This window comes from Doryrhamphus excisus, linkage group LG7 (genome assembly GCF_037039965.1).
Source record: "Doryrhamphus excisus strain RoL-2023G ecotype Guam linkage group LG7, RoL_Dexc_Guam_v1.1, whole genome shotgun sequence".
Classification (NCBI taxonomy): Eukaryota; Metazoa; Chordata; class Actinopteri; order Syngnathiformes; family Syngnathidae; genus Doryrhamphus; species Doryrhamphus excisus.
In genome coordinates, this window is record NC_136363.1 from 5,106,270 (window position 1) to 5,121,060 (window position 14,791).

General features: G+C 37.8%; 1 protein-coding gene across 2 annotated transcripts in view; it reads right to left on the reverse strand.

The window, feature by feature from the left end:
- crybg2 (crystallin beta-gamma domain containing 2) overlaps positions 1-14,791 on the reverse strand; it is a 25,434-nt gene continuing 10,643 nt past the window's right edge. Inside the window, exons 4-22 of one of the 2 annotated variants that reach the window (XM_078791936.1) lie at positions 14,011-14,721; positions 10,323-10,370; positions 9,545-9,663; positions 8,902-9,115; positions 7,590-7,729; positions 7,387-7,513; positions 7,249-7,284; positions 5,915-6,054; positions 5,717-5,843; positions 5,493-5,653; positions 5,291-5,417; positions 5,174-5,206; positions 3,316-3,428; positions 3,114-3,243; positions 2,889-3,028; positions 1,631-1,754; positions 1,278-1,436; positions 1,038-1,197; positions 1-365 (exon numbers count right to left, since the gene is read on the reverse strand). In XM_078791936.1, the coding sequence (XP_078648062.1) occupies positions 277-365; positions 1,038-1,197; positions 1,278-1,436; positions 1,631-1,754; positions 2,889-3,028; positions 3,114-3,243; positions 3,316-3,428; positions 5,174-5,206; positions 5,291-5,417; positions 5,493-5,653; positions 5,717-5,843; positions 5,915-6,054; positions 7,249-7,284; positions 7,387-7,513; positions 7,590-7,729; positions 8,902-9,115; positions 9,545-9,663; positions 10,323-10,370; positions 14,011-14,721 (2,898 nt within the window). In that variant the 3' untranslated portion in view covers positions 1-276. Of the gene's footprint in view, positions 366-1,037; positions 1,198-1,277; positions 1,437-1,630; positions 1,755-2,888; positions 3,029-3,113; positions 3,244-3,315; positions 3,429-5,173; positions 5,207-5,290; positions 5,418-5,492; positions 5,654-5,716; positions 5,844-5,914; positions 6,055-7,248; positions 7,285-7,386; positions 7,514-7,589; positions 7,730-8,901; positions 9,116-9,544; positions 9,664-10,322; positions 10,371-14,010; positions 14,725-14,791 lie in introns of both variants that reach the window. The other variant, XM_078791935.1, reaches the window with a different exon arrangement.

Sequence of the window (14,791 nt, forward strand, 5' to 3'; positions counted from 1 at the left end):
CGTACATTCCTTGGCTTTATTCATCCACTGTTGTAAACTTAAACAATGCATGATTTGTAAACCGCAAGCGTCAAAGTCATTTGGGCAAATGTTTGGGTTGTAAATAAACTCTGCATGTCAATGTATAATACATACGCCATAACGTGATGCTTATATTATACATAAAAATAGTTATGGACTTTCACATTGACTTTAAGTCGGTGCCGGTGACGGCTCCTGGTTCCTCATAATAAAAGCAGATAATGTTATGATATTGATATTCGTGTTGGAGACTGTTCAATTCAGCAGTACAATCTCCCAATTTTGGCTTTGCCTTTCACCCTCCGGCATAATCACAACATGGTCCTTGTCGTAGCTTTTTCCACCTGAAAGTCAGTACAGAAACTTTAAATATAAATAGAAGTTATGAAACATTATGAAAAGGGTGGTAAAAACACCCCCAAAATATATGTACATGTACATACTGCATCAAGGCATCCTGTCACGTATATTAAAAGCGCTCAGGGAAGAACTAAATTTGAAACACTTATATGCTAGGACTACGATAAAAAGCTGTAGCATTTCAGTATGTGGAATCAAACTATGGAATGGATTGAGTAAGGACCTCAAACAATGCACAACAATGAGCCAATTGACACTTACTATGGTACCCATTGTCATTGGATGCTCATATCCCCTTTTAAAAATTAAAATTAAAATTAAAATTAAAATTAAAATTAAAATTAAAATTAAAATTAAAATTAAAATTAAAATTAAAAAAGTAAAAAAAAAAAAAAAAAACTTAAATTATATTAGGAAAGCAGGAAGTGAACAAATGTAACAGTTACTGATTGTAAAAGTACCAGATGGAGGGGTAGGATTTTCTATAAGCTTTGCTTCTTCCTACTCCTTTTGGACATGTGGAACTGTGAACTGATTATGTGATGCATTCAATTGTAATCTGATGCATGTTCAAATGAAATAAAACCATTACCATTAACCATTACCATCGAGAGCATTGGCATATTTATTATACAGGGATTGGGTTTTTATTATACCTTTAACATCCATGACCATGCCAGGGAAAGTGATGCTGGTGATTAGTCCTCTCATCTGGGCCACCCAAGTCTGAGCAGGCTGCCGGGTCTCGTTCCATAAAACCAACTTGGCTCCCGGTTCAACGGTGCCCATGACCTGGAGGCTCATTGCTGGCGACATCTAAGCACACATACGGCAAAACGATGGAGTTACAAAAAGATCGGCATCGGTTTTGATTGAATTGATGTGCAAATATTTACCTTGTTCTTGATAAAGCCATCTTGATAGAACCAGATGTCACTCATTGGCTCCACTTCTGGTGCGGCCACCACCCGCCCGGATTTCATCTCCTCCACCCCTCCCTGTATGGACATGAAGTGGCCGCTGTCTGCGTTTTTAATGCGGAAAAAGTGCCGCTTCTGGAAAATATCACATAAAAAAAATATAATTTTTAGATACAATTTATGTAAAGATAGAATAACAATGAGAGTAATCATCCCCAATATGCAAAATATTTCTTGTGCTTTTGTATAATATTAGTAATGGTCATCGTCAGGGTGGTAGTAACAGTTCCCCCTGAAGCCCCAGATACCAAAAACTGAATATGACAGACCTGTCTGACTGGATACATGGAGCCAACTGTCTGCAGAGAGCTGAACTTGGGCCAGTTGGTAATTTCAATTGGCTCCAAAAGGAATTGGCGCCCTCTATAGTTACTGTATTCACATAGCACCCACCTGAAAACAGGAAGGACAATTCCCATCATATAAAATATATAAAAATACATGTTTAAGTGTTGTTACAATACACCAGGTATAAAAATAAACAGTTGATGAAAACATCATATTTAAAAAAAAATGACAGATGCAAGCTGATATTATGGTGAATTAATGCGACTTTTCTAATATTTACTGTAAATGTAAACATTTTAATTTGTTAAACACAAAAATAAACACCGTGAACCCCCTACAGTTGGGATTTATTCTCAAGCCACAAGTATGAAAACATCATATTTTAAAACAATGACATATGCAAGCTGATATTATTGTGAATTATTGTGACTTTTCTATTATTTACTGTAAATGTAAGAATTTAATTTGTTAAACACAAAAATAAACACCGTAAACCCCCTACAGTTGGGATTTATTTTCAAGCCACAAGTATGAAAACATCATATTTAAAAAAAAATGACAGATGCAAGCTGATATTATTGTGAATTATTGTGACTTTTCTAATATTTACTGTAAATGTAAACATTTAATTTGTTAAACACAAAAATAAACACCGTAAACCCCCTACAGTTGGGATATATTTTCAAGCCACAAGTATAAAAACATAGTATTAAAAAAAATGACAGATGCAAGCTGATATTATTGTGAATTATTGTGACTTTTTTACATTTACTGTAAATGTAAAAATCTAATTTGTTGTTTGTTTCTGTTAATATTATAACTTTTAAAGATGATAAATTTTTTCTTTAATACTCTGTATTACTTAAAATGACAATTTTCCTCATAACATTTTTCTCTCAATATTTTGACTTTATTAATGTAAAAGTACTGCTGATTTTTCAATTTTTGCTGGTATTGTTTGTTTTTCTCCCAATGTGTGTTAAGTAATGTTTTATTTTGAAGTCAATTAGCCTTAATCATGACAGTCTGCATGAAAATTGATTTTTCATCAGGTTATTTTTAGTCCCAGAAATCCCTTGTGAAAAAAGCCCAATTTGCAGAACAGAAATGGTTACCACTGAACACAAACAAAATGCTACGTGCACAAAAACAAAACAAAAAATTGTGTTTGTGTAAGCATGACGGCTAACACATATGAAAAATATGCACCAAATACACTTTCATATACAGGAAACTCACCATCCACTGTTAACTCTGACGGACAAGACGTGATCATTGAAGCCTTCCCCGACCATGCTGATGAGTTCAGAGTCTGTGGTGACCTCCCTCCCTTCCAGACCCTCAAGGCCAAACAGTGATATTGAGGGGACTGAGAAGGTCTGCACAGGAAGCGAGATTGAATTTCATAACCATGCAATAGAGGATAGAGCAAAATATGTTTTTCTATTATGTACTTCATCCCACCATCGGCACAGCCTTGACGGAGCGGATGAAGGTGCTTGGTGTGCAGCCCATGCTAGTTAATGTGGAGTAGCCTCCTTCTGCTAGGACATACATGATCCCGGTGAAGTCTTTATTCTCATACAGAACCCAGCTGAAACAGAAGAATTTAGTTTTTAACACAATATTATTTTATTATCACGACGTTTCATTGAAAGTCTCTCACCTGCCTCCCACAACTCTGCAGGACTTGGTCTGGAATTTTTCTGTTTCTGCTTGCTGTTTATAGTTGTAGATAAGACAGTCGCCCTTGTAGTCCGGCTCAGAGTACAATAGTATCTGAGAGAGGCAAATTGGGATGGATTGTATCAGATGGGATGGCAAGTGAACAAGGAAAGACACAGTGAGTGTGTGTTCTGCTTCCACAATTAATGTTTAAATATGAACGTTCCGTATCCGCAAAAGGCCATCATCAACACACTGATGATGTAAAAAATCTGATTGGTATGATTTGAAGGATTGCTAGATTGCATTTTGTAGTCGATTATGGTCTATTATTCATCAAAACACAAGTGATATGTAGAATTATGGTCACTAGGTGGCAGTAATGGAACATTACCTTACATTACATTACCTTAACACTGCATTAATTCAGGCATGGCATGTCTGACATGACAGAGTGAAAAAAAAATGTTTTCCTCCCATCCCGTGTGGAAGTGGTAAACTATTAGTTTCTTAATTTTATAAAAAAATAAATTCAAGGCGGCGGCACGGCGATCCAGTGGTTAGCGCGCAGACCTCACAGCTAGGAGACCAGGGTTCGATTCCACCCTCGGCCATCTCTGTGTGGAGTTTGCATGTTCTCCCCGTGCGTGCGTGGGTTTTCTCCGGGTACTCCGGTTTCCTCCCACATTCCAAAAACATTGGCGACTCCAAATTGTCCATAGGTATGAATGTGAGTGTGAATGGTTGTTTGTCTATATGTGCCCTGTGATTGGCTGGCGACCAGCCCAGGGTGTACCCCGCCTCTCGCCCGAAGACAGCTGGGATAGGCTCCAGCACAAATGAATGAATGAATAAATTCAAGGCTAACTGGTTAGCTTGCTAGCTTGCTAGTTAGCGGCCATCTCGACTCCCTGCACCATAAGAGTTGCAATTTGGTGTAAACAATAAATGTACAATGAAGTGCAAAGATGACTATAGGGGTGTTATTTCATGGCTACGGGGCTCTTATAATGTTAAAAATTGAAAAGTCATATATATGTTCTCTATGCTAGTATGTATGTAAGTATGAATACTGTATTCTGGGGGTGCTAGAGCCTATCCCAGCTGTCTTCGGGCGAGAGGCGGGGTACACCCTGTACTGGTGGCCAGCCAATCACAGGGCACATATAGACAAACAACCATTCACACTCACATTCATACCTATGGACAATTTGGAGTCGCCAATTAACCTAGCATGTTTTTGGAATGTGGGAGGAAACCGCAGTACCCGGAGAAAACCCATGCATGCACGAGGAGAACATGCAAACTCCACACAGAGATGGCCGAGGGTGGGATCAAACCCTGGTCTCCTAGCTATGAAGTCTGCGCGCTAAACACTCGACCGCCTCTTTTTATGTTATCATGTCTACTATATTAAATAATATGAGTGTAAATATAACTATAGGGGTGTTATTTAATTTCTAGAGCTCTCTAAACAGACTTGCTGATTTTCACTTATCACGGTCAGGTTTGGAACTTTTATTGTATTGTAATTATTGTATTATTGTACATTTTGTGATCTGGTCATGCATTTGACGGTTTGAAAGCAGTAAAATGGCAATTCTACTACGTGTGCACCATTGCTAAACATAAAATGGCTAAATGATCTACAATACAAATATAAAGCATTCGAAAGATACATACAAATACAAAGTGATGATATGCAGTACTCTACACCGGTCAGTAGGTGTCAGCAATGTTACTGTAATGTTTGATAAGACACACAAGCACCAAACTTAACAGGCCGTGCAGCCCTGTATTCTGTTAGTCAATCATGCAATTAAACTATACTTGTATGTCTAAACTAAATATCTACCCACCTCTTTTCTGGTCCTGTTACCATCAGCTGGAGCCTAAAAAAACCAACAAAGCATCATATTTAACATTAAATATGTTAAATATGTAAACATGATGATTTCCGTTTCCGGTGGCCTCACCAGATGAATGGGCTGCACGGAGCAGATGCGAGTCTCCTGGGAGCCCCAGTCGGCACAATTACTGTAGTAGCCTTTCTCCAGGATGTACTGGTTCCCGGAGAAGTCCACATGCGAGTAGGCAACCCAACTGGCCAGGAACAATAACACAATTACTGCATTTTGACATTGTTTTGTCATTCAAGTACTTTTTTTTCGTACTTACGCCCCACTGAATACTTGAATGGAACGAGTGTTGGTTCTATACCCAAACAACTCGACATCTGGTATGGCCTCCGTCACCTCGAAGGTGTTCTCCTCCTGCGTGGCTCCACCCTCCTCCTCTTCCGGTTGCTCGAACATCACCATTAAGGGGTCGCTGAGGTCCTACACAAGTACAAAGTATGAGTATTGAGCAAGATATTTGTATACATATTACTTCTAACTTACAGCTTGGATGGCCCTGACGGAGCGCAGCTCAGCGTTGGAGCCTCCCCACACCCTCCAGTCATGGTACTCTCCTTCCTCCAGCAAGTACTGGTGCCCCCGAAATCCCTCCTTTTCATAGCCAACCCAGCTACATCAAGATAAAAAGTATTACAGTTATTACTTAGTACTCCCTTATGAGAAGTGAAAAGCAGTACTTACATTCCTCCGTGTACTTTGATGGAGCCTGCAGTGTACATGAAGGCATTCTGCTGCTTGTCCAGTCGTGTCATAAAATCTCTCATGTTCGTGGTGATGACTCGAGATCTGCCGGTGAAGTACGACCTTTCGAAGATCTCGATCTGCGTAAAAAGAGCGGAGGTTAGATTCAGTTGAAGACCGCAGATTGTTTTGTGGTATTTCAGTGTCGAAGTTCCGGAGAATTTCAAAATCTGAAGAAGCTTTTCGTTGTAAGAAGGATCATGTTTTTAGGCAATTCTACATAAATTGGTGTAATTGCCAATAAAGGTAACTGTAAAGTAGATTGATATGATTGCATATTTGATTAATAAAGTACCTTGAAAACTGGAAACATTTGCTTCCTGTCAGATTTTGAAACTGTGACTTTAAATTTGACAATAGAAAAAATATAATTATAATAATAAAATAAAAAATATATAATTATTTAACTTCTTCTGAAATGTTATACTTATTATCCCAACTGCAATTTAAGGTTTTTTTTTCTAAAAAAATTGAAAGAGACATCATTCAGAGTTTTATTGTCCCACAATACATTATAAAAATATAATTTAACAAGAAAAAAGTCTGATTTTGTAAGAACACAGTTAATATATAAAGAAAAAAGCTGTAATTTCACAATAATAATTTTGTAATATTATGAGTAAAAATAATGGCATTTTAGTGGCATATAGTTGAAATATTAAAGAAAAAAAATCATACTATTATCGAAACAAATCGGACACAATTTTTAAAAATTTATAATATAATGGGAATAATGTCAAAATATTATGGAAATGAAGTCATAATATTACAAAGCTCTCATGCCAAAACTTAAACTGTATTATGGAAAGCAGGAAGTGAACAAATGTGACAGTTACTGATTGTAAAAGTACCAGATGGAGGGGTAGGATTTAATAAGCTTTGCTTCTTCCTACTCCTTTTGGACATGTGGAACTGTGAACTGATTATGTGATGCATTCAATTGTAATCTGATGCATGTTCAAAAGGACATTTCCTAATGCTACCAAGTGTGAATCTACAGTATAGTATTCGTTATTTAGCCTTTATTATTTCTACCATATTGGTAATATGAGTGTGAAAGTAACTATAGGGGTGCTATTTCACGCGTAGAGGGCTCTAATAATGTTCAAAACAGGTTTTCTATGATCTAACTATGAAAATATGCTACTTATAAATAAGGAACCCTATGTAACGGTGATAAACAAAGGTTGGATTGTATACTATTTCACATTACATATGCCAGTACCATGAAAATCTTAAAAGATGCAATATTTACTGTGTGAGTGCTTTCTCACCTTTGGTTCACTGATATTTTCCACCCTTGGTTCACCCTACATAAGACAATGAAAGTAATTAGGCCCGACAATGATCAACACAGTCAAACAATGACTAAAAAACATAAAAAAAATGATTATTTTGTAATTGTCACTTACTACTTTGAGGGGATGCAGTGACCCCACATATGGCTGTTCCACCCCCCATGCTTCTGGATTGGAATACCCCCCGACTTCCAAGACACGTGGTACGCCCTCAAAGAAGGGCTTTGCAAATACAAGCCATCTGCGTAAATAAAATGACACTGTAGCACATTACTTCTTTTTTGGGGGGGGATACAAAGCAGTCCATCATTACTCACAGTCCGGCATTAATGATGATGGAGTTAGCCTTGATGGGGAAACCAAAGATTCTTGCATCATCAGATGTATCCCTGAAGACCACCTTCTTGCCTTCTGCATTTTCCTCTGGGAAGAGACTGATTTCAGGGACGCTGTAGTCCTGCATGGGGGAGTTTGGAAGAATAAGGAACTTAATGAATCAGAAGAAAACACTACCCTAGATGGATGCTGTATTCAATGGTAATGGTAATTGTATTATTTCATTTGAACATGCATCAGATTACAATTGAATGCATCACATAATCAGTTCACAGTTCCACATGTTCAAAAGGAGTAGGAAGAAGCAAAGCTTATTAAATCCTACCCCTCCATCTGGTACTTTTACAATCAGTAACTGTTACATTTGTTCACTTCCTGCTTTCCTAAAATAATTTAAGTTTTATTTTTTTACTTTTTTAATTTTTATCGTATTTTAATTTTAATTTTAATTTTAATTGCATTGTTTGAGGTCCTTACTCAATCCATCCCATAGTTTGATTCCACATACTGAAATGCTATGGCTTTTTAACGTAGTCCTAGCATATAAGTGTTTCAAATGTAGTTCTTCCCTGAAATCATATTTCTCCTCTCTTGTAGAGAAGTATTGGATAACATTTATAGGTAAATGGTTATTTTTAGCCTTATGCATTATTTTAGCTGTTTGAAGATGAACTATATCAGCGAGTTGAATTATTTGTGATTTTAGAAATAAGGAGTTTCAAGGGGGTTCATTCATCCATAATTATGTTTTTGAAGGGTGTATTATAATTATTATTATGAAGATAAATCACTTAACACATTTAAAGGCCAATTTCTTTAGTGGAGTAGGCTGCAGTATGAAACTTTACCACAAGGTGTCACTACATTCCAAGGTAAGCTCCTCTGTTGAATGTTGCCTGGAGTATATTCCATGATTGCACGATTAATCATTTTCATAAGCAGTCATGCGTCACTATATGTCAGCTAACATTCCAGATGCCTGTTCACTGCATGTTTGAATGTAAAAAAAAAAAAAAGTCATATAATCTGGAAAGATGTCTTTAAATATCTGTCAAGAGTGATGACACTGAATGTACCTCAAAGTGCTAAAACTGTGCAAACAATACTGTACTTGGAATACGGCCAAGGGATTTTATGTATATGTCAAATATTGGAATACTTCTGCAGGCTAGGAGCGATATTATGATGTGTTGGATGAGTATGGAAGCACCGACAGACAACTAATAACCAATCCATCATCTACTACCTGGAGAATATTTATATGTGATACATGTTACGGTATGACTTCCTTACCCTCACAGCTCTTCGGACAGATCCAATGACAAACTTCCTGTCTGGCTTCGCTTCCTTTTTCTCCTCGCTTGTTTCATCATTCTGTTCTCCATTCTGCTTCTGTCCGTTCACCTGCTGCTCCTCCGGTGGAAGGAACGGGCAAGTGAGTTCGATGTCGCCTTCATCCAGGGCGATCTTCTCCCCTTTGAAGTTACGCTTCTCATACAACACCCACCTAAATCGGAAAGGTCACATAAAAAGGTCTCAACTAGATCACAGTCTTGCAGAACTGGAATTTAATGTGGGTGTGTTAACTATGGAAGGCATGAGGATCTCCCATGCTCAGTGCTACAATAACAGCGACGAAGAGATGGTGTTTAAACTCACATTTCCACAGAACAATATCCTATGTTCAAAAAAAAATCTGAATTATTGCATGATTTAGAGAGATCGGTATGCCAACTGTAAATAAAAAGACTACACACAATTGTCATCTTTATTCTATCAACAACAGACAAAAGAATGTTCTCATAAGAATTAAGGAGTTTGATCTCTGTTTATGTTTCATGCATTTATATTTACGTCTAAGAGCAGGTTCCTTTGCTTATGTAATGTACATGCTACATTAACAACAACGCTTATATTAATCTCTTGAAGCACTCACCCTCCTCTGACCACCCTGATGGAGATGGTCTCCTGCAGCTCCCACGATGTAGCGTCAACAATATCGCTACGCAGCTCGATCCTCTGGCCACACATCCCTGGCCGGTCGAAAATGTACATCTACAGATGGTACACATGTATTAGAATTGCCATTTTACTGCTTTTAAACCGTCAAATGCATGACCAGATCATAAAATGTACAATCATTACAAGACAATAAAAGTTCCAAACTTGACCGTGATAAGTGAAAATCAGTTTAGAGAGCTCTAGAAATTAAATAACACCCCTATAGTTACCTTTACACTCATATTATATAATAAAGTAGACATAATAACATAAAAAGAGGCAGCACGGCGATCGAGTGGTTAGCGTGCAGACCTCACAGCTAGAAGACCAGGGTTCAATTCCACACTCGGCCATCTCTGTGTGGAGTTTGCATGTTCTCCCTGTGCAAACGTGGGTTTTCTCCGGGTACTCCGGTTTCCTCCCACATTTCAAAAACATGCCAGGTCCACATTGTCCATAGGTATGAATGTGAGTGTGAATGGTTGTTTGAATGGTTATTTGTCTATATGTGCCCTGTGATTGGCTGGCGACCAGTCCAGAGTGTACCCCGCCTCTCGCCCGAAGACGGCTGGGATAGGCTCCAGCACCCACCGCGACCCTCGTGAGGAAAAGCGGTATAAAATGAATGAATTAATATTATCTTAAGTCTTTGAATGCGTCTTCTGAATTTTTTTATGAAAGTGAGAAAAAAAAAATAAAAAATTCCATCTCACCTTGCCGGGTCGAGGGTTAAGCTTGCCGTGTTCCTTTTCTTTGGTGAGCTACGAAGAAAACATATAAATATATTAAAAACTATATACTGTATGTATACACTTCAACACAATGTCCACTTTAATAAGTGTTATAATCCTGAAAATGATCATGTATTACTTAGCTTTTTTTTAAGGTGTACCCAAATACAAGTCGTGTCACCTTGTTAGACAAGTTCTGAGGCGTCAGTGGTTAATAACAAGAGCATTTTTTTTTAGCACAGCGAGAACAGGCGTCTCTTTGATAGACAAGCATTCTTTAATGTGTACTTGCTTAACCTGATGCGTCCCAGCGTCAGGAAGCTGAAACAACATCTAATGAATGAAGTCACTGTACAATTTACTGTTTACATGTGGTCTGTGATATGTATGGAATGTTTGGACGTGGTCGAACGTTAACATACATTAGTGTGTGTGTGTGTGTGTGTGTGTGTGAACGCGTGTGTCTTTTTGGTATCAGGTATCATTCCACTTGCACTCTGTGAGAGCTCAGTTGGTAACATGGCCCCTGATGGTTGTATTACATAAAGCCTTGCTATTATTTAGACTGCAAGAGTTCAAGCATTCTCCTTGCAAATATAGTTGAGAGCCACCATTCACTATAAGAACATAATAATTTATAAAATAAACGTATGTCTTTATGTTTCACTAACAGTGTTTTCTTCTTGGACATTGCATAACAGAGCGAGCCAGTCGTAACATACTCTCTGCATCATGCAATATGCAACCTGGCTCCGCCTCAACCGACAAATCAACAATAATATATGAAAAAAGTTAAGCCATACTCAAACTGAATATTTTTTTTCCCATAACAAATACTGTAATTTCTGATGTATAAGCCACTGTTTTTTTTCATGTTTTGAACCCTACGGTTTGTACAGAGTCTAATTTATATCTAAAAACTACATTTCCCATGATGCTTAGAGTGCAGCTGCGGGAAGTAGCGATATTATGTCTTATGCAGTCACATACATATCTTAAGTAAGTTTGATCATATGTAGAAATATTACAGCTTCTGTTGCTTATTTACAGTTTATTTCCGACTTTGGGACCCAAAACCGCTTCCTCCCACATCCACTATCACGGCGGCTTTCGGAAGTTGAAACCCGCTGGACTGAATTAGGAAGATAGCTCAAGTTAAATGGCTAATTTGCCTGCATACAACAAAGAGCGACAACAAAAGAAGGAGAGAGAGACTGACAAAGTGTGTGATGAAGGCATGATGAGGCTTTTCAATTGTGATGCTTGTCAAGATGACTTGAGCACTGTTTAGCACTGTTTAACTTGCCATGTTGCAAAGCATTCTTTGGGAAAAAGCATTTATTTAGTCAAAAGTTTAAAAAAATGTGTGCAAATTTCCCCACTGAGGGACGAATAAAGGCATATCTTATCTTATCTTAACATCTTTCTGTGCACCCTATAGTGCAGGAATTATGGTAATGCAAATCCAATTAATCAATTCAAGAAGCCAAAAATGGTAACACCAAACAAGTTTGTATAATCTTACATGCATAAAAATTCTAGATGCATATAAATGACCATTTAAAAAATTAAAATTAAAATTAAAATTAAAATTAAAATTAAAATTAAAATTAAAATTAAAATTAAAATTAAAATTAAAATTAAAATTAAAATTAAAATTAAAATTAAAATTAAAATTAAAATTAAAATTAAAATTAATTTAGGATAAAAATTAAAAAGTAAAAAAGTAAAAAAAATAAAACTTAATTTATATTAGGAAAGCAGGAAGTGAACAAATGTAACAATTGATTGTAAAAGTACCTGTTGGAGGGGTAGGATTTAATAAGCTTTGCTTCTTCCTACTCCTTTTGGACATGTGGAACTGTGAACTGATTATGTGATGCATTCAATTGTAATCTGATGCATGTTCAAATGAAATAAAACCATTACCATTACCATGCAGTGACACAGTCGGACTAATGCAGCATATAAATAACTCGACATATATATGTACGCTAACTGGAAAATGTATGCAAACCGAGGCAAAAGTTGGCTTAATTTTTAACTTTAACTGAAAAAACTTGCTAACTGGGGAGGGTATGCAAACTGAGGTTCCACTGTACATACAAGGGGATACAGCTGCACTGTAGGGGTATGACGCACTGCCTTGATGTAAAAAAAAAAAAAAAAAAAAAAACACTCAAAAACATAATTGCATCCGGGCTGCTCCCCTGTGCACATGGAATGTGCAACTTCAGCATGAATGAAAGCCCTGCATTTATCTCATGAACAAACTGAATGAAAAAAATCACCAGCCGGAATAGATAATCATTTTGTCTTCAAATGTCTCCCTGTCAAGACTTCTTCATCAAATATTAACAAGAGAAAGACAAACACAAAAGGTGAGGTGTGGCCTTGTTTCCGTCAGACGTAGACAGATAGCTGGAATGGGTGGGGAGTGAGACAACAACGTTGTGGAGAGAAAAAAAAAAGTTGTGCTCAAATTCATGAAGACATTTGCAGGTCGTAATCTTAAAAAAAAAAAATTTTGTGAAGCTTTATATACTACGAGTCATGATACAGCATGTTAAGCATTTACAACATGCATATAATTACTTGCATGAATGAAAACAGGATGAAGCCATAAAACACATCCTTGTCCACACCTGGATGGATCAAGTAAAATGATGCAATCATTTTTTTTTTCTAGCTAGATATTTTATCTCGATAAAACAATACACTAGGTATGAAATTGCAGTGTCTGTACTCTCTTCGTCTTCGCTCTGCAGCTGTTGTTTGTTCAATGTGTTCAAACATTACTGTAAAAACTACCAATGGAAGCTGTTAACTATTCCCTTTGCCACATTACTGACACTCCTTTTTGTGCAAATGGCATATTAAAAAGTAGATCGGATGATCTGGTTTTACCACTTCCCCAACCTTTCCTGCAGGAATTTTTCATCATTACTGCACTGAGAATATCAAATTACATTTTCTACTAGTGTGTGAAGATGGGGAAAAACACGCCTGCATTGGCAGTATAAAACTCTTTCATGCAGATACTCAGCGAGATAAGTGACAGATTGTCTGTGCGCCAATATGAATCATTTGAGGGCATGTCGAAAACAGTTAAGCAAAATAAAATGTTTGCATGCAAGAACCGGTACTTGAAAGTCCTTTTATGATACTTGGCAAAGTCATTCGAGTTGCAACTAACAATTGTTATTCTCAGTGGATTGTTTTGGTTGATCGAGTAACTGCTCCATATCAATATGAACCTAACGCAAATAGTTAATGGTTTGATCCGCAAAACATATCAGAAAAGAGTCGATGAGTTTGGGTGTTATTGTATTATCCATGAGCGGTTGCATGGGTGTAACTGGAATTTGAACTTTAGTGGTGGCAAGCTTTGGAATGGCATGCTTAGGGCGACATTTTTGTTTGCAAAAAAAAGCAAACAAAAAAACGCGTATGACGTCAGGTAAGAATTCAGCTTTAACTGCTGGTTCATAGCACGAAAAAGCATTTTGTCGAAGAATTTGAATTATTAGCTAATGTCGGTCTATTGTGTGTTTGTGTTCTGTATTAGTTATATTTTATCAGTTTTGATGAACCAATAAATCCTGCTATAAACTGTGCTTGTCAAGCGAATATTAATCTGTAGCGGAATGCGTAATAATGCAATACTCACATAAGCATCAGGGAAGGCTCTGTATTTTACGCTCCTCTCTGGCTCAGGTTTTTGGATTTGAGATCCTTTAGGCAGATTTCCTTGGTTCAGCAAATTCTTTTGGGTTCCCACTGGGATGGAATCATGACTGAAGCTCCTTTGCAGAACAGGGGTACTCAGTGCGCCGGTACCGACCCCCTGACCCACCGTTTGACCAAACTTAGACGCGGAGGACTCCGTGGTGGAGAACAACCGGTGAGGCTCTAAGGAACCAGTGGGACTTAAGAGGCGTGTGGAAGTGGTGCTTGACGGTGGTGAAGAGGTGATGCTTTGCAGCGACGGTAGATTCACGCGGCTGCTGATGTCGTCAGCTCCGGCTGAGAAGCTTGAAGAGGTTGGGGAACTTAAGAGGAACGATACGCGTTCAAATCGAGATCCCGGTGAGTCCGTCGTGGTGCTGGTTTCACTGAGCTCCTTGAGACGGTTGGAAGTACCGATATCTGGTAGGGAGCTGGTGCGGAACACCGGTTGATGGACTTTGCCGTTTTCGTGTTTGTGATCCGTAGAGGAAGACCGGTAACTTCCGAAGATGACACTGTTGTCCAGGCGAGAGCTTGAAGACTGTTGCATTGCATTTCCATTGGAATCTTCGGAAATGTCGGAGGATTGCCTCATGACAATACTGTTGGTGGCTGATGCTCGGAGGGGCATGGTTCTCGTTGCAGGCTGATCCTGCTGATAGTAGAACAAAAACAACAACAGTGTTGTCAGTAACCCCACTTTTCCCAGTTTTGAAGAATAA